The sequence below is a fragment of the Populus trichocarpa genome, chromosome 11, assembly GCF_000002775.5.
Source record: "Populus trichocarpa isolate Nisqually-1 chromosome 11, P.trichocarpa_v4.1, whole genome shotgun sequence".
NCBI classification, from domain to species: Eukaryota; Viridiplantae; Streptophyta; class Magnoliopsida; order Malpighiales; family Salicaceae; genus Populus; species Populus trichocarpa.
The window spans coordinates 17,519,398-17,544,682 of record NC_037295.2 but is presented as its reverse complement, the minus strand read 5'-3'; the positions used below and the strand labels follow the sequence as shown (position 1 = coordinate 17,544,682).

Below are 25,285 nucleotides of genomic sequence, written 5' to 3'. Positions count from 1 at the left end.
TTCAAGTTAGAATGAGAAATATAATGAAGATTATATGTTCATCCTCAAACATAAAGTGCTGTAATGGAATTCGATCGTATAAGTATATATATATATCAAGTTTTCAAGTTAGAATGAGAAATATAATGAAGATTATATGTTCATCCTGAAACATAAAGTGCTGTAATGGAATTCGATCGTATAAGTGCTTTGTCCAACTCAGTACTAAATGAATTAACTCCTTGAGAATATATAGTTAGGGTTAGTAAAAAAAATAATTAATCTTTTTTACAAATGTGTCATTAATTATGAATTAACTTAACACAAGAAATTAGAAGGGGATAATTATTGTATACAATCACTATAATGCGCTGAAGTTAAAGAATTAAAAATAAAATAAAGTTTGATTACATTATCAATAAAGATGAAGAAATCCTGGAAAACCATCCAAGAATCTTCATTAAACTCAAGCTAAGCAAGAGAAAGAATGCAATATTGCTTATAAATAAAAGGCATTAATTAATTAAGATGATCTGCTAGCTTCTCCTAAGGATTGTATATATGATCACAATTATCAGCATGCATGCTTTAATTAACTTGTACAAGTTCTTTCTCTCGTCCCATATCTTCTTCACTGGGCTGCTGCTGCTGCTGTCTTCTGTCTGATCTCTTTGATGATGTTGACATGACTAAATGACTATGGTGTTGGTCCTAGGTAGTAAGCTAGGCTAGGCCAAAGCTTATTTTGGTCTTCGTTAATCAATCCTCCTGTTTTGTCTTGAACAAACAGGTGCTTTATTCAACAATCAACAAATCAATAAATTGAAAGAAAAAGTGGTACAAGTAGTGGTGATGATTGCCATGCAAAATGACATCTCATCTTAACGAAGCTATTATGGTGGAAAAGGAGAAGGAAAAGGAGAAGGAAAAGGAAAGGAAAGGGACAGATAAGATACAGGACGAGAAAAGAATTTATGGGGGTGAAAGGAAATGGAATTAAAGGGAAGAAGTTTTAAGGTTGTCAGGCTTTGAACTCAAATAGTTTTGTTAGATATCTTTCGTTTGATTTGAGCTTCTGCACACATAGGTACATATGGTACATTTTGAGGATACGAGGATATTGACAATGGTACTATTGAACCATGGCCAAAAAGGAGGGTGCCCCGCCAGTCCCTCCTCCATTGGCAGCACTACTTGTGTTCTGCCTTTGGAACTCTATCTTGTATGCCATTTTCCTCTCCTCTTGTAACCCTTCCTCCTCCTCCTCTTCATCATCGTCGTCGCCCTCGTCTTCGTCGTCATATTCATCTTCATTTACGTTTTCACTGTCACCTTCCTCTATCTTATCATAGCCATCAACCATTAACTGTTGTTGCTGTTGCTGTTGCTGTTGCTGTTGTTGTTGTTGAGTCCCCTGCTGTTTCTTCAACTCCTTCACGATGTCTTCTGGCTTCAATATCAAAGAAAGGATCAATAGGCATCAAATAACTGAACATCGATTACTTCGTAACATTACAATTTTTTTTTTTCTTTTTTGAACAAAACTAAGGTTTACCTTCTTTGCTGCTCCTCCATTTCCTTCTCCGAGATTCCCAGGCAAACCTATATTGCTTGCTTGAACATCACCACCAGCCCCATTTTTATTTTGTGATTCTGTGGTTTGTGTCTGTTGCGGTGGCTGCTGCATTGGATGTGGCATTGGGTCCAATTGTAAGCTCTCTTGCTGCTGCTGTTCTTGTGGCCTACTTTGGCTGTCAAAGCCACTAGTAGAGGTGCTTCCACCACCACCACCACCACCACTTCCACCAAGAATCTTTTTCCTATAAAGGGCATCAAGCTCATGAAAATAAGGGCAAGTCTTGGCATCTTCTGAGCGATTTTTGTTACTTTCTTTTACTTTCTTGAAGTACTTGTTGATATTCTCCCATTTTTCTTTGCATCTTTTGGCACTTCTTTTATAGCCCATCCTTTGCATTCCTGTTGAAATTTCTTCCCAAAGTGGCCCCTTAGGCCCAGCTTCTTGGTATTTAGTTTCAAGCCCGCTTCTCAACTTTATAAGTGCAAGAACTTCTGGCTTTGGCCATCTTGATGACGCTGGCTCGCTCCCACTACCGCCACCACTTCCAATTTCCTGTGGTATTATTTGTTGTTCCGGGACCGCCATTACTATATCTGAAGAAATGGGTAGTTGGTGTTGACGATGCCCTTGTTGGTGGTGGTGGTGCTGCTGTTGGGGAAGTGGTTGTGGCTGTTGTATATTTTGTTGTGGTGTTACTTGTGACTGTGGCATGGGTTGAAGTTGTGGTGGTGGTGGTGGTTGGGTTGAGACAGTGAACAATGGCGTTACTTGAACCGGTTGCGGTTCTGGTGGTGGTGGTGGTGGAGGTAGTGAAAATGGAGGAGCCATTGATACAGGCGTAGGCAAATGAATAGTTTGGCCTGTAATTTTCTGTAGAAAGGCAACAATAGCAGCATCTCGACTAGCAGAAATAGCCCGTTCTTGAGCCATAATCTCATGTTCACGACTCAATCTAGCCATCTCTTGCCTTTTCCAAGCTTCATCTCTTATCATCCTATCTTGCTCCCTCTTCTCAATCGCCTCCAAAAATCTCTGTTGCATCGCCTCTTGCTTCTGCATGAGCTGTTTCATTAGTCCCTCAAAAAACTCCATCATCCGATGAGTTTCTCCTTTAGCTGACGATAATGATGCCCTTTTACGTTTTCGACTCGTACCAGCAGCCGTAGCTGATGGTTGTCCTCCTAATAGCTCTTCATCCTCCTCCTCGTCGTCGTCATCGTCTTCAGAACTTGGAGAAGAAGAAGACCCATTCGACGAGAAGCTGATTCCAACAGGGCCAGCACCTGCAGCAGCTGCGGCCACTGTTGCCCCCAAATCAGGAGGGAACATTGAGCCAATATTTGAAGCTGGTTGAAGTACCCGAGAAGAAGGTGGAGGAATTCTAACAGAAGACGAAATAGGCATAGGAATTCCAACAGAAACAGGAGCAACATCCAGACTGCTTGTTGTTGTAGTGAAAATCTGCTGAGGAGCAGCACCAGACATATTGATGACACTAGCAGAAGCACCGCCACTACCAGTAGTATTATGCAAAGCTTCAAGCTGGGTAAAAAACCTGTAGCTTTTGCCATCTTGACGACCGGCTCTACCTTCCTTTGTTCTTTTATAATACTTGTGCACGTTCTCAAACTTTTCTTTACATTTCTTGGCATTTCTCTTGTATCCCATCTCTGCTAGCTTCCTGTTACATCATGCTTTCATATTTTATTACCACAAGTAGTATACTTTCCAATGATAAAAAACAAAAAATAAAAATCAAAGATTTCTAATGATCCAATGATAAAAAATACATCTTTTTTTTTAAAAAAAAATCTTACCTTGATTTAAATTTAATAAAGAAGAAGATGATGCTCTCTCTCACTCACTTTCATACCTTTAGGCCCACTGGCTTCTTCTCCACTTCCCATACCAACTATCTAATCCATTTAATAAGTGTAGAGAGAGAGAGAAAAAACAAAAACAAAGGAAAGAGAGTTGCTTGATTTAATAGTAAAAACAAATAATGAAAAATTACAAAAAATAAAAAATAAAAAAGAATCGATCTTGTTCATATCCCTCTTGGGATTTTCAATTTTTCTTCCATTGAAAATAGCAAGAAAAAGGAAAGAAAAAAAAAAGTGAAGGTAGTTATTCTTACACCCCAATTGGGTATATTTCATCCAATTTATTATTATTATTATTATTTATTAGAATTTTTGTTTTTTAAAAAATAGAGATGCCAATCTAGGTAGCTCGTGAGTCGTGATGGAAAGAGATAGAAGCCATGTGCTTGTGTTTACAGAGAAATGGAGATCTGAAGAGAATTATAGTAAAAAAAAAAAAAAAAAGGAGAAAAGGGTTAATGTTGTTGATATTTGTCTACCTTGAAACATCCTCCCATAGAGGACCTTTTAAGGTGGCATCACGAAAAGCAGCATCCATTTCAGACCTAATTTGCAAAAGGGCATGAGTTTCTTGCCTTGGCCACCTATTGCCACTAGCAATACCTCCTGTTCGATCTGCATCTTCTCCAGCAACAATATCTTCTTCTGCACCACCACTCCCTGAAAGTCTAATAAATTCATCTAAATTCATAACCCCACTTGTTGTGGCAGCTGTGGCAGGAGGTCTGCTGCTAATGGGCGATGCTTCTTCTACTACTTGCTGCTGCATGTGGGTTGCTAGTGCAGCAGATGTAGGAGTTGTTATAGGTACATCACCTTCCTGTTGGTGTGGCACTCCATATTGTGACTGTGATGACCCTCTTTCTCCACCTCCTTGTTGCATCTCTGAACTTGACTCTCTCCCTCTCCCCACTCACTTTTCCTTGATATTAAATTTGCGATTCTTGAAGCTGAGGATCTCTCTTCATCTATGATGATAATTCAGCCCGTAAATGATTTCTTGATCCCTTTGTCCCCTCCCTCGCCAGAGGATTAAGGGGAAATGAGAAGAATTCAAGAGATAATAAGAGAATTGGGAGAGCAACAAAGAGAGAGAGAGAGAGAGAGAGGGTAAGGGAAGTTTTGGTGATGTTTAAAAAGAAAAGAAAAGAAAAAGAGAGACAGAGAGAGGGAGGGAGAGAGTAGACAACTGGAAAAGATAAAATAAAAGCCAAGAAAGAAAGAATTCCTATGAGTCAGTGCTAGCTGCTGCTGCCCTCTTCTTCAGATTTGATTTATTATTTTTTAAACCCTTTTTTCTTGTTTTTAATTCAATAAAACCAGGAATAAAAAGAAAAACTAGAAGAAGGGCATCATCATCATCATCATCAGCTGCACTACACTCTGCCAAAAGATGAGGCTAGGCAGAGAGAGAAAGAGAAATGAATGGAGATGACAAATTATGAGGATGTTGATGATTGAGAGAGAGAGAGAGAGAGAGAGAGAGAGAGAGAGAGAGAGCTGTGTGAAATGATAAAACAAATGAGATGCTGTGTTGTCAGTTCTCTTCTCTCTCCCTTTGCCGCTAATAATTGTTTATGACCCCTTTTTATTACCATCATTATTTCTATTTATTCAATATAATAATAAAAATTTATTAATTTGGAATTAATCACCAAGATAAATGCATTTCTACAGGGTAATTCCTTACTTGTTTTTCTTGAAATGCATGTGATATTTTCTACAGGGTAATCAACATATTTTCTATTTTTAATACTTTTTTTTTTTTTTTTACTATGAAGGAGTTATTTCTGTAGGGTTCATTTTGATTAAAATCTCATTAATTATGTACTTGTTTTGCAGGTTTACTGACAAATATTTTTTCCCATAAATTCTGACAAAAACTTTAAAAACATTTTCCATGCCAATATAATGAAAAATAAATTAAGATTAAAGTAAATTATTTTAAGAAATAATACATTAACATGAAGTAAGATTTACACCTTTAAAAGCATAGTTATAATATCCAGCACGAGAGTTAAATCAATCAAAAATATGATTGTAAGTTGCCCATAATAACTCATGGATTAGAAAGTCAAACTAAGTTATGATTTTTTTTTTAAATTATTAAAAGAATGTTATTTTATTTTTTTCAATAAAACTCAGAATGATATCGTTTTGATTAGAAAAGATTGATTTAAAAACAAACTCGACTCGAGATAGGTTTTAAATTGACACGTTACTGGATTGATATGTCGGGAGTTTGATAATCGATCCTAATTGATGGTAAATCCAAGAATAATACCCGTGGCCATAAAAACAAAAAGGAAGAAGAGGAAGGAGGAGGAGTATACATCAAAAAGATTAAATTAATTTGAATAGCATAACTAATTTGAAGAAGTTGCAGAAGAGAGAGCAATGGCTGAGGTGGGGGAGGAAGATGAAAAGGAAAGCTCAAAGGGATCAGCAGCACACAATCAGTCACCCACAAGTACACACACACACATCACCTCATCCCTGAAATTAAAATTCTCTGCAAACCATCTTCGTCTTCGTCTCCAATGATATTCTGCATCTAACCTACCATTTTCCACTGCCATTGACATGGCCATGTTCGATTGGGACTTTTGCTTTAACTTTATTGAAATTGGCAACACTAGATTCTCCTTACCCTACAGAGAGCCATACCATATATATTCTTTTGATTTTTCCTCTTTTTTTTAAAAAAAAAATTCAATTTATCATTTCTTTTCCATTTTTAATGTTTTTTCTTTGCAAGATTTGAGCTGGACAAAGATGGAACCATGAGAATCAGAATATGGACGCTCCCGCTTAACCATGGTTCAATATTAACCCAACCACACATCAGGCTAAAACGGCTGTTCATTAGTTCTATGTTGAATAGCCGTTTGTTCTTGTTTTGTAATAACTACAAAATGAAAAATAATTGCTAGGATATTATGCACACCAGATCAATCATTATGAGATACTACATCGTTTCGATGTTGAGCGTGTGTAGCCTGCATCTAATCAGTAATTATTTGACAATAATTGTGTGTTTTAATTTCCTCCCAGCTCGAGAACTATATATATATATATATATATATATATATATATATATATATATATATATATATATATATTAAAATTAACAACATGGTTTTTTTTGTGTATCTATTAAAAATAAATTTAAATAGGTTTTGAATTTAATATTATTAATTCAAACTATATTCTTCTAAAATCCATGAATATATATTCTCAAACATCAATCTTCTCGAAAGGTTTTAAGAACACAACTCCACATTAATTAGCGAACCAAGAAACCAAGAATTCAAATTCAATAATTTGTTTTCGTTTTCTTGTAGTGAAATGATAGGAAGCACGAGAGACGCTCCAAGATAACACATGGAAGATGACTTAATTTATCGTGTTTCGAATTGTAATATAAATTGTTTTCAGAGTGTGTTTTGTTTAGAAATAAATCAAAATAACATCCTTTTTATTCTTTAAAATTTATTTATGACATGATCAGCGCATCGAAACAATAAAAAACATTAAAAAAATTAATTTGTTTTTAAAAAACATGGTCAGAACGCGAAGAAAAAAAAAAGGGAAGAAAAGTACTATTTATGGCCCGGTCCCATGTGACCCATTGAAATAAGTTCCATGTGATTGGGTCCGTGGGTCCGTGGGTTAATGGGTGTGGTTAAGTGCACCCCTGGAACACCCATCATGACCACATTTTTTTAAGACCATGACATTCACGTACACATTTCATGACAGCACATTAATGTTGTCCATGTTTCTTCCTTTTTATTATTATTTTCCACCTTTTTGATCTTTAAGTATACTCTATGCTTTCTTCCAAACTGTTTCATTAAATCCCTAATCATACCCACATGGCATTAGGCTGTTTAAATTAGGGTTCTAAAAGAGACTATACAACATGATAAGCATTACTTAATCCAGAGCTTACTCCCCCCATCATTTGTGGACTCCACTTGGAAACCTCTACTGTAATTAATAATAATCAATACCTACGGGGCATCTTATGTCCTTTATACCATAAAAATTTGCTTGCGTATTCGAGTGAGATTACTGCGTCGCGATGTAATTTTTTTAAAATAAAATATATTAAAATAATATTTTTATTTTTAAAAAATTATTTTTGATACTAATACATCAAAACGATATGAAAACATTAAAAAATGATTTGAAGCAAAGAAAAAAATAAAATATTTCAAATCTTTTTAAAATCGCTTTTAAAATAAAAAACAACAAGCGGACTCTTAGTGAGTGTTTGGTATTGTAGTGCAAAGTGTTTTTCAAAAATATTTTTTTATTTTTAACATCAGGACATCAAAATTATAAGAAAACACTAAAAAAATATCAATTTGATAATTTTTTTAAAATAAATGTATTTTTAAAATGTACTCGAACTCAATTGTAAACATAGTTTATCAAACATGCACTTAGTTTGATATATCAAATACATAGAATGTTTATTAAAAATAGGGTTTATATTTAAAGAGAAATTAATCTTTAATTATTCAAATTAATGAAATGAAGTTTAATTTGTTAATTAATCTTTAATTATTCAAATTAATGAAATGAAGTTTAATTTGTTTGGTAAATAATTAAGATTAAAGACGAATCCAACTCGAGTTCATTTTGAATGATTTAGTTTTCTTTAATTACATCTAACTACAAACTCAGAAAAAAAAAATGATAGTTAATACACTAATTAATTAATCCCAGCAGTGATTTGAATCCTTGACCTTGATCCTATAAACAAAGATGTTGTGGATCAGCATTCAACCAACTAGGCTAATTAAGTGATTAATTGGTAATGTATCGGTATTAAGCACATCACTAATTAATACACATGAAATGAAAAGTGATTAATTAATGGACTCTTCAATAAAATAATAAACAGAACATTAATCACGCTATTATTTTTTAAAAATATATATAATTAGAGCATTAATTACTCTAGGAAGGAATCAAAATCTATCATAATTAATCTTGGTTTCACCTAAAAATCTTCAACGGATCAAGAAGATGTCAAATAAATAAATAAATAAATAAATAAATCTTGGATGAAATAAGGAAAAGGAAGGGAGGGAGAGACAAGAACAGATTGGAACAGCTGTCAGAAGGGCCCCATTTTTGTGAGGTGTAAGAACGTGCGTGGCGTTTCTCCTGGTTTTGTGAAACCTTCCCAACTGCCACCCACACCACTCCCTCCCTCCCTCCCCTCCCCTCCCCATCATGTTAATTGCCCTAATGGGCGCGCACATGCCCCTTGCTTCCCTTATTATTTTCATCCACCTCCTCCTCCTCTCAAGTTTCTTGCTAGTTATAATTAAAAGTCGGGTTAGACGAGTCAATTCAAAATAAAGTTCGTTTCAAGACTTTTTTTTTTAAAACAAAAGTTGGGATAACGTTGTTTAAACCAGTCATAATCTGATTGACTAGATTTATTTATTTTTTTTTAAAAAAATCAAATTAGATCAATCAATCAGATTTGATCGGGTCAACTCTCAATATAGTTCGACATCAAATCTAGCATAAGTTAGGTTTTGAAATGATAATTAACCGAATTAACCGACCAAAATGAAAAGTTTCGACAATGTGTAAAACAAAATCGAAAAAGTTTTGAGTTTATTTTGAATATATATATATAAAAAGATGATAGAACTTGGCCTCAATTTATAAAAATAAATAAATAAAAGGAGGAGATATGATCTCCTCTAACTTCATTTGACGAAGAGCCTAACAAAAACAAAGAAGGGTTACGTACGTCCTATAATTTACAATCAAATCAACGAAAGAACAGAGACAAAAGCTGTAAAACACCAAAATAAAAATAATGCAAATTACTGCCATGTTCATCACCTTTTATATACAATCACTACTGTAACAATCCTTGTATTTATCGACTATTAAGGGCTTAATCCACTCCAGCTCACCATCCATTATTTTCTTAATTAATTAATTAATTAATTGGAGTATTTTAAAATTTATAAACCTCATAAATTAATCTTTATTTAGGTGAATATTCCTCCTAATTATTTTCACATGAACATGCACTACGTTTGAGATATATATCTTTAATACTTTGCTTTAAAGCAAAAAATATAAAAAAAGAAGGATTTTTTATGGTTTAAAAAATTAGTTGTTGAATTTTTGAAGAGTGAAATGCAAGTTTTATACAATTAAATATATGTTTAGCTTTCACTTTAAAAAGCATAAGAAATTAACAACATTTAATAATGAGATGAAAGACTTAAAAATATATTAAGATTAACTAACATCAGTCCTTTTAGTTTTATAAATATCAATTAACTAATGTTTAATTACACAGTTAATAACCTTAAATATGTTAAAATTGACTAACCTTAATTATTTTACTTTAATTAGCTCCTAGCTTGCATGGATCTTAACTGAATTATTTAGAAATCTGTTTACTTTAAACAAATATTTTAAATTAAATGGTGACTTTAGATTTAATTTACGCCATGAATGTATCTTACTCAAGTTTATTAATCTCACAACACAACACAACACACACACCCAAACACCAAACAAGCCAGCGAAACACACTCTCAGACCACATGTGAGCAAACAACATTAGAGCCAACACACAGACAAATACTGCAAACAGATTTGACATGAGATGGAGCTTGCTATTGTCATCACCATAACCTTGCAAAACACAGCACATATTCCATGCATTTGGAGTCCAAAATGCACCACGAATGAACATTATTATGGTATGAGCAGAATCCTAATTCAATGTTTTGAGGTTAGGGTTTAGCCCTCACCCACACATAGTAAAAACAACAATCCTAAGGCTTCCTTGTTAAAGTAACCAACCGTGCGATTGGCCGCTTTCCCACTTTGAAATCCAAACTTGTCCTCCGCCACATGACCCTGCCCACCTCTTCTTTTTTCCGGTGTCTATCAATAAACTCAGTAGCATGTGTTCAGGTTAAATTCCAACTGATCTGTTCTGACAAGTATAAACGCTTCTCAAGGATGTAACTACCACCATACCTTTCATCCAACACTCCATATCCCTAGGTAATCAACCTGACCGACCTCGGGCTACATTCGTCCTTATGGGATCTCCGAATAGAAATCTCAAATCTATACTGCTGAGTTCCCTTGTGGCAAAAAACAAAAAGAAATCAACCTTAATTAACTCAAAACACATGATTAGAAAGGGGAAAAGAGAACAAATGGAAAACATGCTTATGAATTTGCAGAAGTGTGGAAATTATTGGATGAAAATGAAAAAAATAGGATAAATGTGTGTCCTAAGCCAAATCCCATGAAGTTAAAAAGAGGTCACTGTCAATTGAAGTGATTTATTAACGACTCCTAAAGCATCCTTAATTGTCCACTTTATTTAGGCCGCAGTTCCCACTAGAACTAAAATGACTTGCACCCACCAGAATGAACAAGTTGCACTTCTGGCACTTAATGCTTTACCGTGACATCAAACTGCATCTGGCCCTTCAAAAGTCACTATGAACCCTTGGCTTTACTCACTAATGCAATGGATGTACAGTGTATCCACTAGTTCATTCTCAACTTCCAACTTCAAATGCAGCTGACCTCCCACTTTTTGAGAGGTTCTCAGCTACAAATTCCACCTCTGATTTGCTAGACCACATGCAATCTTGAAGTAATACCATAGTAAGTAGACCATATCAGTCGATGCACAAAGATTAAAGCACTAAAATGTAAAGCTATTAAAAATCATTGCAGATGTCTGACAATATGCTATGATTTATGTGCAATTCCCGTTTCAAGACAGGTATATTAACATGGAGTGAACTGCAAGGAAGAAAGAAAAAATTAAGCTGTGAGTTAACCAATGAACCAAAATTACGACAACTCTCAAGTGAAAACCATTATGCTGGGCTGCGTGGAAGAAAAGATGGAAATTCTAGTTCAGAAAAGAAAGAGTATGACTGTAAAGGCCTCTTGAAACACAGCTACACAAAGAATCTCGCCTTAGTTGCCTATTCCTCTCAAGAAGAATATGACTGGAAAAGGCAAATGATCAAATCAACTACCAGCTGTGTATGCAAACAGCCCTTCACTGAGAGATTAGTCAAGTTAAACCATCTAGAGAATTTATTAAAGAAGTAAGAAAACCACATCGACACCCTCAATGGGAAGAGAAAAAAGGCTCCATTAAGATGCTAGTTTAATTAAGAGTGACAGGTCACATAAAGAACGAATCAAAACAAGACATTGGCAGTTCGTTTTTGCATGGACCCATTGAACTGTGTCTGTTTTGATGCCCTTCTAGATTCTTGCTCAAACAATCAAATCTAATAGATGCCCATTTATCCCATTCGTTACAATGAAGATAGGTTGGAGAGACTCATTAATGCTAGTCAAAACATATTTCCTTAAAAAAGTACATTTTAACTAGCAACTCATCGATTATTAAAGAACAAAGATTCATGACTAAGAGAATGAGAGACGGTCATCACCAGACAAAGAAGGCTTTAAGAACAGTACAGGACATGATCACCAACAAAAATCACAAAATGCTGGTGACAAATCACCAAAATGTTCTTCTATCACACTCACAAAATCTGCACCCCTAACCTTCCAAGTTCCAAGGGTACGAAAGAAAGCACAATACAAATTTGGAGTGTGCGAGAATTTAGAATAACGAACTTCACAAGGTCGTAATTGGACTAACAAGGTCCTTGCCAATATATACTCGAGCCCTTATAGAGAAGTTGCTATCAAACAGACATGGTGAACTAATTTAATGATCTAGCTCTTGTGAGCATAACAAGAGTTGATAACAAACCAATGAACTCCAAGTCATTGTAGGTCCACAACAGGAGAAAAAAACTGCACCGGAGGGCAAAGAGAGACATTTTATTAAAATACAAACTTAAACACAACTCAATTCAACAGCATTGAATTGCTGGCACGACTCCCCGAAGCCTTATCTGACACTACAACATGCCTTTTGACACATTTTTTCTTTTTCTAAGGCTCCCTTTGTAATTTTGACACTTTCTCCAGTCTTTCTGGGTACTTTCCTATTTGTTGGGCATATTGTTCCCGAGGAATGCATCTCTAGCTAGAATATGTGTCAATGACCCGAAATCTGGTTGGCAGACCTCCCACACTTTAGCTTCTTCCATGCTATCTAGCTTCTGATAGCACGGTTGGTTTTGTCCTTCTTTCCTCAGTTTGTTTCTTTCATTCCTTTAATATGTGCATGGATGTCTCATGCGCATGTATGTGTGTTAATGCTAGTTTTGTTACTGAAATGAAAAATAACCATCAGTCTGAAATGAAGCCTTTCTGTTTAAGCAGTGAAGGTACACAAATTGGAGACAAGATGCAAGTTGAGTTGTGCTATGATGCACGCCTATGAATCCATATTATGATGGCCTCATAAGTTGCATGGAGTTGAGGTAAGACTCATGGAGTACATAAACAAATCCTTCAAACTTACTAGTATCAGAAACTGGGAAGTCAAATGTAATATATTCATAGAATTAGATCATAGCAAGTATGATACAGGTGGAATAAATACAGAAAACATGCACTAATGAGCACTGAAAGTACACAAATGAGATATGAGAATGTAAGATGATGTGCTCAACAAGTTGCACTTGGATCCCACCTATCAACAGCAAACCAGAACCGTATTGTAAGATAGACAACTGCATTCTAATTAGAACAGAATCTCAAACAAATGCTCTCTCTCCCCAACACACACACACATGAAAATCCTAACAAGGGCTTTCCCTATCAAGTGAAAAGGACATATCAAACTAACACCAAATAATTGGGATGATATTTAACTGAACATCCACTAGGATGAGTGAGTGGCACATTGAAGGTCTAATTGCTCAAACAATAGAGTTCCAGAGAGAGTTGAAGGAGCAAGAGAAAATATTACTAGAATTGACATAAAACACACACTTAAAAATAGAAGAAATGAATAGCGGCATTTTCATTTGCAAACTAACTAAAACTGTCTCTCACATCATTAGCAATGTCTATAAGTTAGATATAGACTTGAAATTATTTACCTTCTGAAGAAAAAGGAAGGCAAAGAATGCAGTCCACGAAGTGAAGGTTTGCAATCTCATCTTAAACTCAACTGTGTACAAAAAGGAACTATCATATCTGCAATTTGTTAGCATGGCTTTCAAAATGCCAGATTACAGTCAGTAAACTGCTGTTGCAAGAAGGAAGCCAAAACAATGATGCTGAACAATATAAAGCACAAGTTGGAGAAGGGCCTTCTTCAAGCAGAAAATATATCCACAGCATTACTAGCGAGTATACCAAGTGCTCCCATTCAACCCATATTCACACAGAATCAGCAAAAGAACCACAAGATCCTTTCTCACACTGTCCAACTGATATTGTAAGGAGTTCATCACTTGTTTGATTCAGTTTGCAACACAGGCGACGTGGTGACTGTCCAAATATATATTTGAAATGTCAGCTTTTAGCTTGAAAGGAAAGTCTGAAAATTACAGTAGACTCAGAGTAGACAGTAAAAAGAATACAAATAAGGAACTCACCAAATGCCAGTTCTTCTTCAGAGGATACCCCAACACCTGAATGCTCTCCACGTAAGGCAAAGGAGCAGAACGAGTAAAGCAGAAAAAACTTCTTTTCAAATCGTCTTTCATTCTTGCCTGCACATATGTACCCAAAGTAGTGTTGCCTTGTCTTTCCACGTCTTCTAAGAAGAAGAGGACCGGCCTCTTACAAACAGATTTGGAAGGATCCCTGGTATCCAAATCAAACTCATTCCGACTATGAATCTTGTTCCAAGCAGAGTAAGTCATTTCTGAGCGCTCAAGCACCCGGGGAGGAACAATGCCCGGGAACACTTGAATAGTATAACCAAGCGAGACGGAAAAGGATAGGCGGCGTGCACGGTCATAACAGATCGATCGCTGCAAGAAACTCATAGGGTCAACCTTCATGGCCTTTGTGAATAGTTTCAAACTATCCAGAGAACTCAACCCAGGGTAAAAAGGATCCACAGCTTCAACATGATGAATCGATACAAAGGGTGCAACCGGATGCGCAGATAGCAGACCATGAGCACTACCCCTAATATCCCACTGCCATAACAAAACCAACCACAATCCAAATTCAACATGTCAAGACAACCCTCTAAATTTTTTGGTCAACATTTAATTCATCAAGTTGACTTCGATAAAAAAAATCACAAACTTCTCAGCAGCACAAGTCATAATTACTAACAAAATGCAAGTTGTCAAAACAATTAGAAAATAATTAACAGCTGATTGGATAAACAAACCTGGTGAAACCCAAGCTCTCTTGACAATGGAACACCGAGCTCCGAAATACAAGCGTGGAGCCTATCATCACTTCCATATAACTTATGATATCTCTCAAGACAATCATCAAGAACACTATAAAGCGCCTCGGCAAGAGGATAACTTATAGCAATCCCCCCACCTCCATAAGCCATATTATGACTAAAATAAGTATTCGCAGAGTGACTCTCCGAAGAGCCACCAACATAAACCATTTCATTATAATCGTACTTACTTAACACATTAACCAAATTATCCAGATTAAAAATAGTATCATCATCGCCTAAAACAAACCACCTTACATCAGACAAACCTAGTCGAAAAGTCTCCAACACAATGCGCCCAATCCGAAGCCCAGAAGGATGTCCGGTCGGGTTCGTGTACCGAAACCGAGAAGTATCCTCCGAAATCATAATCACAGGCAATGATTCATCCCATTCTTTATCATCCACTTTCTCCTCTAACCAAACATGACCCCTCATTGAATTCTTTCTCCACCAAAGCCTTATAAACTCTCTCCTTCTCTTCCACAACTGAGAGGATCCTGCAATGCCGAAAACTATATGATTCAACGTCAATCCTGCTTCAACCTTCCGTCTCTCCGCCTCGGACAGGCTCCTGTTTCTGCCCAATTGAAGAGACGGGGCGGTGGAGAAACTCGAAATTCCGTCAACTTTCCCGTTTTGATTTGGCTTCTGACTTCGTGGCTTCCATGTGAGAGTATGAGGACTCCCTTCCCAATTCTTAAACCTATGCCAACACCGAGCAGTAGTGCCAGAAAATACAAGAGACAGCCAGGCTGTGGTGGAAATCACGAGTGCAGCCACCACAACGACGGCGGTGCCAGTCCGACTCTGACGCCATCTACGGTTGCGGTTGCGGGTGCGGGAGAGTGAGAGCGGCGAGCGGCAGGGAGGAGAGGAAAAGTCCATTATAAGCTCCGATTTTCTGTTGTTTGGGTGGGAAGAATCGTTTCCGTCTCATAAGAAAACGGAAAAAGGTCGTGTTGTTTACGGTGAAGTTTTATTACAATTCAGTTTGGTTTGTGTTGATCTTGTTGTTCGGAGGGATTAAGGATGGGTTTTAGGATTATAATTTTCATATTTCAAAAATATTTTTGATAGAAATTATTCATTTTTTTCGAATTATTTATTTATTCTTTAATATAATTTTAATACGGTGGAATTAGAAATAAATTTTAAAAAATAAAAAAAATTATTTTAATATATTTTTAATTGAAAAACACTTTAAAAAATATAATAATACAATATAAAATATCTTTTAAACAAAGTAGAATGAGTGAGTAATGATTTTATTTTATTTAAAAAGTTTTGAAAAAAAAGGGGGGATTGATTTGTTGATTTTGAAAATTCAAAGGGAAAGGGAAAGGGAAAGGGAAAGGGAATCAATTTTTTATTTTGTAATTTTCTGTGGAATCTTTTTGGAACCGGTGTTCTTGTTGGGTCGTAGCCCGTAGGAATATCAAGTGGAATTTCAAACGTGTGGACTGTGGAGGTTTAAACGGGATATTGCTTTTGAAATTGATCTCTTTGGATGACTTGTCAATTTCTTTACCTTTTCATTTCTGTTTGTTAATGTAATGATTTTTCTAGGAATATTTTTTTTTATATTTTTAGATAAATTTTTAGAGTATAATCTCTTCCGGCTAAAAAAAGAATAATTTATATTTTTTATTTAATTTTTTACTAGATAATTGATTCGTATTTCTCCATACGAGTTGGACAACTTTTTTAAAATATAAAAAATATACAGCTATTGCTAATTTATTTTATATATACAAGTAAAATTTTGATTATAAACTCAAACTTTAATATATATGAAATAATTTCTTAAAATATTCATGTGATAACATCTTTGATTATAAATTCTAGACTTGATAACATTTTTTTTTTTAAATAATTTTTATTTAATTATATAAAAATTAAAATATATACTATTAGAAAAGCAATAGGATAAAATTAAAAATAAAGCAATGACAAGCTATAAAAATATTGCTAATATTACTATATTCTTATTTAACTAGATAATATCTAAAATATATTTTAGATAAAAAAAAAAAAACCAACCTACGCCTCTTTTTTATTAAACAGGTGACATGTTGTTTGCTGGGCTATTGTTCAGAATCCGGCCACTACCATGATAGCTAAAATTTTAAAGGGGGTTTGTCCATAAAATCTATTTTTTTTTATCAATCTTCACCCCGAAACCATAAAAACCATCCAACAAACCCAAAACACCCCAAAATCATATCAAAAAACAAAAATTAATTGAATAAAAAAAAATTAAAAATAGAAATCGATCTACTTCCTTACCATGCTTAAAGAAAAAAATCACATCTATCAAACTATTGTCGAGAAGACAAACCAAAAGATACAAAGATCTTCCATTTCAAAGGTCAGATTTTGGCCAAACAATAATTTTGTTATTTTTTATAGAGTTTCTCTCATTTTTCTCTAATTTAAGGGCTGAAAATAAACAAAATGATCTTTTTGACATGAAATAATTATTTTTTAATCGATACCCTTAAAATTCATGACAAAAAAGCATCTTTTTAAGAAAAACATGTCCTCTTTGTTTTATTCTCCTGGGAAAAAAAAAAACTTAAGGCAGCGGTTAATTGGGTAACACTTGATAGATGAGGGACTCAATTGGGTTTTATTTTGTTTTGGGACCTAGTTGATGATTTTGTGATTGTCTGGGGATAAATATGTCCTTTCCCCTTTTATTTTGTAATCGAGAGATAAAATATCCAATCTCAACCGGATGTGTATATATATAAGATATTCAAAATCAAAGTTATTAAATTTGTTCAAACCTATAAATTGAGCTGGGATGAGTTAACTTAATTAATTTATTTAAAATAACATCGTTTTGTTTTTACTTTTTAAAATTAAAATAATATTATTTTAATTTTTTCAAGTTAAACCGAGTTATAATAACATTATAGTTTAACTGGTTAGATTATTACTCGGGTTTGGTTAGATTAATTTTTTTATTATTATAAAACCTGAAGTAAAGGATCAGGTTTTAGAAGGATTGATAACACTAATCAAAATGTGTCTGATACCTAATCCATATTGTTTACTGTCACTATCCTTGTCGTTGAATGTTAAAAGCTTATTATAAATGTTTTTTTAATTTTATTTTCCTCGATTTTCATGTTTTCATATATTTAACTCAAGTATGAAAAGATATTGTAAGAAAATGTATGTCATGATTTTTTTAAGAACAGGGATAGATAGCATGTTTGAAATCTGATTGGATGGAAAATTAGCAAAAATTCTCTAGAAATACCTTCACCCACCAAAACAAAAGATAACAGATATATATATATATATATAGAACTAAACGAAGAAAAATGCTCATCGAATTTGAAGGTGATTAATCAGTATTTTTTACTATATGTTTTTTGTGTTATGGAAGAACCCAAATCCATGATAAATCAATCAAATATTAATATGAAAGTTGTCAGATTTAATATATTTGGGTTCAGCTGAGCCTAAATCTCTATGGATTTGGCTAGTTGTTATATTCAACATACTTGGGTTCGGTCATGAGTTGAACTCAAATCACTATAGGTCTGATATATTGTTAGATTTAATATACCTGAGTTAAACCATGCGTTGATCCCAAGACACCATGGATTTATCATTTTATCATACCCAATATACTTGGGTTTAGTCATGAGTTAAGCTTTAAGGCATTGTGAATTTAACAATGTGTCAAATTCAATATACTTGAATACAGCTGCGAGTTAAGCCCAAGACACCATAAATTTAATGAACTATCAAATTTATTTTCTCTAGGTGTGGCTGCACGTCAAATCCAATTTGTCTTAAAGATTTATGTTAGAACCATCGAGTTCTATTTTAAGATTATTAACATGACTTATTAATATAAAAAATATTCATCTTCCTATACTTGCAAGTATATGAAAAGTCTTCCAATAATTTATTATATTTTCATTTCATTAATTATAACTCTTCTGTCATTCTATTCTATCAAAACAATAAGGTTTCTATAAGTCTGAATTATTTAAATAAATATTTCACAACTTTCTATTCTCCAAGTTTATATACCTGAACATTTAGGGGATTTAAAACACAAAAATAAGAACAAATTCTTAATAAAATGACTGTTGAGACTGATCGGGTATATGTTGATCCATTTGTCACCGAGTCGAACTTGTACATTTACCCTTGTGAGGCATACTCTGTCTTGGTCACTACCGGTAAAGATCCTCACAGGAACTGTGGGATTAGCATAAATATGATTGCTCGAAAGCCAGCGACTCCGAATGGATTTGCCATTAATCTAATTTACGAATTTAATCCCCTTGATGCTCAGCCTCTTCCATAGCCACCTCCTGGCCCTCTCTGGAAAGATACAAACTCACAAAGAAAACAAAAACAAAACAAAACAAAAAAACATTGAGAGACAAATTTGTTCTAGAGTTGGTTGTTTAGGGTTCTTTCTCTTGGTTTGATCGGTGCTTGTCCTCTATCTTGTTTCTTCGGATTGTAGAATCTATCAAAATATACATGCTTAATCAATGTTTTCTGTTCTAATTGATTTTTTATAATAATAATTGTGTCTTGTTTTGGCACACGGGAAGACAATAAAATCCTAGCAACTTGGTACGTAGGGATTACCAGTCACACTCACAAGCATTAGGAACTCATTTTAATGAGAGATTGTTTATTGACATGGGGACAAAATTAAAATAAGATGGGAATATATGTGGGCTTGGAACTTCTTCAGACTAAAACAATAAATAAATAAAAATTCATTAATTAATAGTTGCCTAGGATTCGGTAAGAGATAGATCATGACATGCCTGCAATTTTGACAGATAAATTACTCAAGCTCATGATGCTCTTAGCAGGAATGTGTCAAGGCAATGTTTGAAACTTTTTTTTTTCCTGACAAAATCTGCATTATAATAGTATAATGATTGCTCCATGGCCATTGTTAAGCTTCTTGCATGAAAGTCAAACCAGCATGGAAGAGGCTAAAGAACAGTATAAATTATTGGGAATTTGCTAGCCCTTCTGCCCTTTTCTTACTTTTCCTCAGGTGAAATCATTAGGTTTGATTCATCATCTATAAATCTTCTGTTATGATGATAATCCAAACAAATTATAGTTCAATTGGTATTAATCATGCATTCACAGAATTTCTTGTTCATATTAAAAAATTCATGATTATACGTACACGGGATAATTCATTCTGATATCTGTAAGATTTTCTAGAGCACGGTGATGTTCAGCATTTCTCACCAATTTTATATATCACCGCCCTTGCTCGTGAACTGATGCTGCAAGATCACAGAGTTTAAATCTGCAGATAGTTTATTGTTAGGGAAAGAAATTGTGTTTCAAAGAATTGCTGTGAAGGGATGCAAACCATGATCACCGATCATCACCATTAATTCACCATGTTATATATAGAATTTATTTTTTTACTGATTCTTCCTCCGAATTACCACCTTTTCTCATCTCTAATTCAGAAGTTAAGAGGAATAATCATGTTTAAATTGCAGTTTTGAAATCAACAGCCTGCAAAGCACTGGTTAAATTCACCATGTCAAGATCAATAACACGGGCATGTATAATTGTTGATGATGTTAAATTCTCTTGAGTTATAATTGATTACCTTCTTGAAATGAAAGCATGGCCAGCCATGAATAAAAAGCACAAGGGTTTGAAGAAAGTGAGAAGAACTAGCTAGCTAGCCAGCCAGCAACCTAAATTTGACTTGCCAGATTTTATTTTTTTTTAATTTCAAATCATTAGATATAAAGAATCAAGCTTTTTTGTTTTCTTTCTTCTTTAATTATTGGTAATTCCGTGTTGCCGTTAGCACGTCACCATCTTCCTTAATTTCCCATGCCTTTCCGGATTAAATAAAAAGGGAAGATGAGATAAAATCCCATGCTATGATCATTAATTCATGTATGGTTAATTTCTTGTGTTCAAATAGAAAATTAATTTCATCTTTTAAATTAATAAATTATATTTAGAATGTGAATTTTAATAAGTGTTATGATATTTTGTATAAAAAAAAATTATTAGGTGAACTTAATCCTCCACCATCTAAGATTATAGTGACCAATCAATAAAACTTTATTAAATTATTAAATTATATTTAGAATGTGAATTTTATCAAATTTAATAATATCATCTTAATTAAAAAATAAAAAATATATATATAATGAATCAATCACAAAATTAATGACTTGGATAAGTTTGATGATACGTAAAATATTTATTGGTTTGATCTATAGTCTTAGAGGGTGAACTAGATTCATTTAATAATTTTTCTATTTTATAAAAATAACAACTTCAATTATTATTTTAGAATCAAACTTTTTTTTGCCTTTTTTTCTCAAAATAATTTTTTTCCCAATTCATTACCTTCTTTTTTTCCTATAAGATTTTTATTTTTTATTTTCACATATCATTTTAATATCATACAATTATGGACGGGAGCCAGTTTATTACCCCAACCCAATACATGGGAATTGTTTTCATTCAAATAATATATACGTTCTATTTATTTTAATCCTTTTTTAATAAAAAATAAATAAATTTGTGAGTCTATGGCCATCGAAGTCCGAGTTTTTCAAATTAAATTTGTCAAGAATCACCATTTGTACGTATTTTAAGCTCTCTTTAGTTATAGCTAGGGCATGTAGTGTTTAGACTTTAGACCAAGAGCACATGGAGATGAAGTCTTTGTTCAACTTTAAAATAATAGAAAAAAAAATCTGCTTGACAAATAAACAATAACAGCAAGAATTAATAATGTAATTAGTTAATGATTTTGTGTCTTAATTTAATTTCCAAGTATGTTTTATAAGGAATGGATTGAATCTGTCAGATTCTGACTCCATATGTTTCCTTCCTTACCATACACAAATCCAAAGACCATTGGAGATGTTTCTATGAGTTCTGGTAGCATGAGACTAGTTCCAACCAGAGGCCTAGTTGTCTGCAGGTTCTGGTGGTGCTGGCCCATCCCTTCACGTATTTTCTTATGATCTCTTCTCTGTTACTCCTCTCAGCTCACCTTCTCTGTGGCTTCCATTAAGCAACCCGCCACCATACCCACCATTGCCATCCCCCCTAGAACTATCCATCCACCGACAACTAGTCCTTAAGAACACCACCACTGATCTGATCTCTTTCACCATAGAATTGCCATATAGTTCTCGATCGCTGCTTCTCTAGTGTTCTTCTCTTGCTTGTGTCACCATCATGGGCTGCTTTCTCAGACTCAAATTCGGACACAAAAGAGACACCAAGAAAATCGATGCTGCTGCTGCTGCTGCTTCAAATGGTACTGGTGATCTTGACCCGAAAGAGGAAAAAGATTTTGATGGTACTAATGGCTGTGCAAGGAAATACAGTTGGAGTGAGATAGAGAGGCTGTCAATGAATTTCTCTCAGATTGTTGGATCAGGAGGGTTTAGCACAGTATATTTGGCGCACTTGCCTGGTTCCAGCATTGGGGCAATCAAGATTCACTGCCCAAGTGACTATCTTAATAGAGTCTTCAAGCAAGAACTAGACATCCTGCTCCAACTTCAACATGACAACATTGTCAAGCTTCTAGGATATTGTGACAATCAAGGTTTGTGTCTGGTTTTACATCAGAAAATTGTTAGTGACATTACTTGTTTGTCGTTAAATCTAAGTTCTCGTGCTAAAAATCTATCTTTATTGTGTTTAATTCTCAGACGAAGGTGCTTTGGTATTTGAGTACGTTTCCAATGGAACCTTGCAAGACAAACTCCATGGTGCAGGGAGAGAAATTAGGGAGTCATCAAGAAGTACAGTACTTTCATGGAGAAAGAGAATGGCAATAGCTTACCAACTTGCTCAAGCTCTTGAATATTTACATGAAAAATGTCCTCTCCAAATTGTACATGGCGACATCAAACCTTCAAATATTTTACTCGATGAGCAACTCAATTGCAAGCTATGTGATTTTGGGTTCGCAAAGATGGGATTTTCTTCTACAGTAATGAGTTCCAATAATAGGAAGCAAGTGATGATGGGTTCTCCGGGTTATACTGATCCACACTACCTTAGAACAGGAATAGCATCAAAGAAGAATGATGTGTACAGCTATGGAGTCATCATTTTGGAACTTGTGACGGGAATGGAGGCATTTTGCGAGGAAAGAGGCCAGGACCAGCTATTGACATCAATGATTGGACCCATTTTGAAGAGCATAATTGCTAGTGGTGATGAGTGCAACCCGACGAAGGTGGCAGAAATGGTGGATCCAAAATTGGGAGGAGACTTCGAAGTCAAGGAAGTCATGGCTATGATTTCCCTTGCAGCTCTTTGCCTTGGACAGTCTCCAAGTCTTAGGCCTTCTGCTGCACAAATCCTGCATACCATCAAGGAGAATGTAGCTTCCATTTCCCTCCTCTGCACACAGCAAAAGGATTTGCCAAATAAATGCTAGTAGAAACATTCTGTCAGGAATTACAGGGATGATGCTGATGGTGTCAAATTGTAAATGAAATGCACGTACAAGTTTTTTTTTTTTTTTTTTTTAATTTTAATATCATGTCATTTATTTGTAACATGCATACAAGTCATTTGTTGAAAAGGATTGTTGGCTAAGGACTTGTTCAGATGGCAATGAAAGTGAGACCTTGGTTCAAGAGGAGTAAAAAAAAAAGGTGTTTTCTTCATTTTATTAATTACTATCATTTAAAACCTATTAATGAAAATAATTTATTTTATAGGAAAATTAATATGCATTCAATTTACAACATATCTCTAAGGTAAAACATTTTAATTCAATGAAAATGATTAAATAAGAATCAATTTAATTACAACGTATAAAAACTATCAAATTTGGATCCAAATAATTAAAATAATAAGGTTGCAAAAAGAATTATAACATTTAAGTGAGCTATATAATAAATCCTAACTATTTGAACATTTCAGAGATTTCATGATAAACTATATATTAAAATGCAATAAATATGTTTTGTTGAATGTGTCAACCTAAACAATTTTAATTTAATAAATTTGATTAAGCAAGAATCAAGTGGTAATTAACTAAATTTTTAAAAGAAAAACAAATGTAGAAAGGTTAAGACAAAAATATCAAATGATCATTGTATTGGATTATAAAAACAAATTACGATATATATATATATATATATATATATCTTCCTTTTTGTTGTTGTTTAATCTTTCTTCAAAACTTTTCTCTCCTTTCTCTCTAAAAAAAAAGTAAATAAAATATAGAAAAAAATAAAAATCGTTGTATTGTATTATACAATATATTTAAAAAGATCAATTTTTGGCGTTACTGTTTACCTCCTCATATAACACTGTGGATATGTTTAATTTTTAAAGATGTTGACATGATTCATTTATAAATTTTTTTAGATTTTATATATATTAAATTTATTTTTTTTCAAAAACAATATTGATTTTTTCATAAGATTTTTAATATATGCAACCTTACATAGTATTTTGTTTTTTTTTTATTGTATTCAATAAATTTTATGTGTGTTTCAGTTTCTATTACAAATTTATTTTGATTAATAAATTCATTAAACACAACCGCTTAAATTATTCTTATTGTAATATTAAATATCTTGATCTACATTTGTCTTTTAGTTTTTTCAGTTTTATTTTTGTTTATTGTTGAATTTTTTTTATTTCTTTACACGAAGATTATTGATTTGTTTAGTTAAATGTGTTTATAAGTTTTTCAATTTACATATCAGATTTTTTTATGTAAAAAACACATCAAAAATTTCTACATGTTTGATTTTTTATTACGTTTGGATGTTTTAGATTTGATTCTATTCTTATGATTTTTTATTTTTTTTCCCTTGACCCACCCTCTTATGCTTGATTCATGGTTTTTTGTTTTTGTTTGCTTTTCGGGTCACTATCTTTATAACACGTGTGACTTTTTTTAATTACCAAAATCTTAGATTTTTTTGGCTCATTGTAAAATGTTGATATCACATTAATATCCTCTTTTATTTTAACAAAATATTGATCCGTCCACGACGTAACATGAGTCATTTATTTAGTTATAATTAAAAATACCAAATTACATTAATAACTCTCTTTCAATATAACATGCTCGGAATTGCATTTTATATAATTATAAAATCTTGTAAAAATTATTTATCAATCTCCTATAAACTGACTAATCACTATCACCCATCAATTGCTGCAACCCAAAATTTTTTCTAATTCAAGTTTAATTATCCTAAAAAATTATATTTAAGAATTGTGCTATATATTTTCCTATCCCAAAGTAGAGGTCTATGGCCCATTTTTGCATTCATTATAAAAGGCAAACGATATCCACAAAAACTAGTCAATTCCATCAATAGTTTTGAAATTTGGTCCAGCTTAGTAGGTGCATCCAGGACCCGGCCAACTCAGGATTGAAATCGAGTTGGGTTAAAAAAACAAGAAAAGAAAAAACCTGGA

At 33.7% G+C, this 25,285-nt stretch overlaps 3 protein-coding genes across 9 annotated transcripts; 1 reads left to right on the top strand and 2 right to left on the bottom strand.

The window, feature by feature from the left end:
• Nucleotides 1-310: 310 nt before the first annotated feature.
• On the bottom strand, nt 311-4,997 carry LOC7489059 (trihelix transcription factor GTL1-like). 3 transcript variants are annotated; one of them, XM_024581101.2, is made up of 3 exons: nt 3,921-4,994; nt 1,535-3,239; nt 311-1,429 (listed from the first exon to the last, which is right to left on the bottom strand). In XM_024581101.2, exons 1-3 carry the CDS (start codon nt 4,322-4,324, stop codon nt 1,112-1,114), a joined length of 2,427 nt encoding a protein of 808 aa, XP_024436869.2. In that variant the 5' UTR covers nt 4,325-4,994; the 3' UTR covers nt 311-1,111. The 3 variants fall into 3 exon arrangements, with proteins under 3 accessions (XP_024436869.2, XP_052301217.1, XP_052301216.1); XM_052445257.1 differs by lacking the exon at nt 3,921-4,994 and adding an exon at nt 3,376-3,822; XM_052445256.1 differs by having other exon boundaries at nt 1,263-1,425; nt 3,921-4,997.
• A 5,078-nt stretch (nt 4,998-10,075) lies between these two features.
• LOC7455010 (uncharacterized) lies at nt 10,076-15,906 on the bottom strand. Of its 5 annotated transcripts, none has more exons than XR_002984561.2 (5): nt 14,759-15,906; nt 14,007-14,558; nt 13,506-13,899; nt 10,480-10,589; nt 10,076-10,383 (listed from the first exon to the last, which is right to left on the bottom strand). XR_002984561.2 is itself a non-coding variant. In XM_002316996.4 (3 exons), the coding sequence occupies exons 1-3, from the start codon at nt 15,707-15,709 to the stop codon at nt 13,789-13,791; spliced, it is 1,614 nt and encodes a 537-aa protein (XP_002317032.1). In that variant the 5' UTR covers nt 15,710-15,906; the 3' UTR covers nt 13,403-13,788. The 5 variants fall into 5 exon arrangements, 1 of the variants encoding a protein (XP_002317032.1); XR_008056856.1 differs by having other exon boundaries at nt 10,480-10,577; XR_002984559.2 differs by having other exon boundaries at nt 10,076-10,589.
• A 5,565-nt stretch (nt 15,907-21,471) lies between these two features.
• Nucleotides 21,472-23,508, top strand: LOC7455008 (probable receptor-like protein kinase At4g10390). Its single transcript, XM_002317608.4, has 2 exons — nt 21,472-22,433; nt 22,540-23,508. Exons 1-2 carry the CDS (start codon nt 22,058-22,060, stop codon nt 23,274-23,276), a joined length of 1,113 nt encoding a protein of 370 aa, XP_002317644.3. The 5' UTR covers nt 21,472-22,057; the 3' UTR covers nt 23,277-23,508.
• Nucleotides 23,509-25,285: the final 1,777 nt, after the last annotated feature.

Coding starts and splice junctions, on each gene's coding strand:
- LOC7489059 (XM_024581101.2), bottom strand. CDS start 4,324: ATGCAACAAGGAGGTGGAGAAAGAGGGTCATCACAGTCACAATATGGA. Junction 3,240..3,920: donor CTATGGGAGGATGTTTCAAG/GTAGACAAATAT, acceptor ATGATGTAACAG/GAAGCTAGCAGAGATGGGAT. Junction 1,430..1,534: donor ATGGAGGAGCAGCAAAGAAG/GTAAACCTTAGT, acceptor TTGATATTGAAG/CCAGAAGACATCGTGAAGGA.
- LOC7455010 (XM_002316996.4), bottom strand. CDS start 15,709: ATGGACTTTTCCTCTCCTCCCTGCCGCTCGCCGCTCTCACTCTCCCGC. Junction 14,559..14,758: donor GAGAGCTTGGGTTTCACCAG/GTTTGTTTATCC, acceptor TTGTTATGGCAG/TGGGATATTAGGGGTAGTGC. Junction 13,900..14,006: donor TGAAGAAGAACTGGCATTTG/GTGAGTTCCTTA, acceptor ATATTTGGACAG/TCACCACGTCGCCTGTGTTG.
- LOC7455008 (XM_002317608.4), top strand. CDS start 22,058: ATGGGCTGCTTTCTCAGACTCAAATTCGGACACAAAAGAGACACCAAG. Junction 22,434..22,539: donor AGGATATTGTGACAATCAAG/GTTTGTGTCTGG, acceptor TTTAATTCTCAG/ACGAAGGTGCTTTGGTATTT.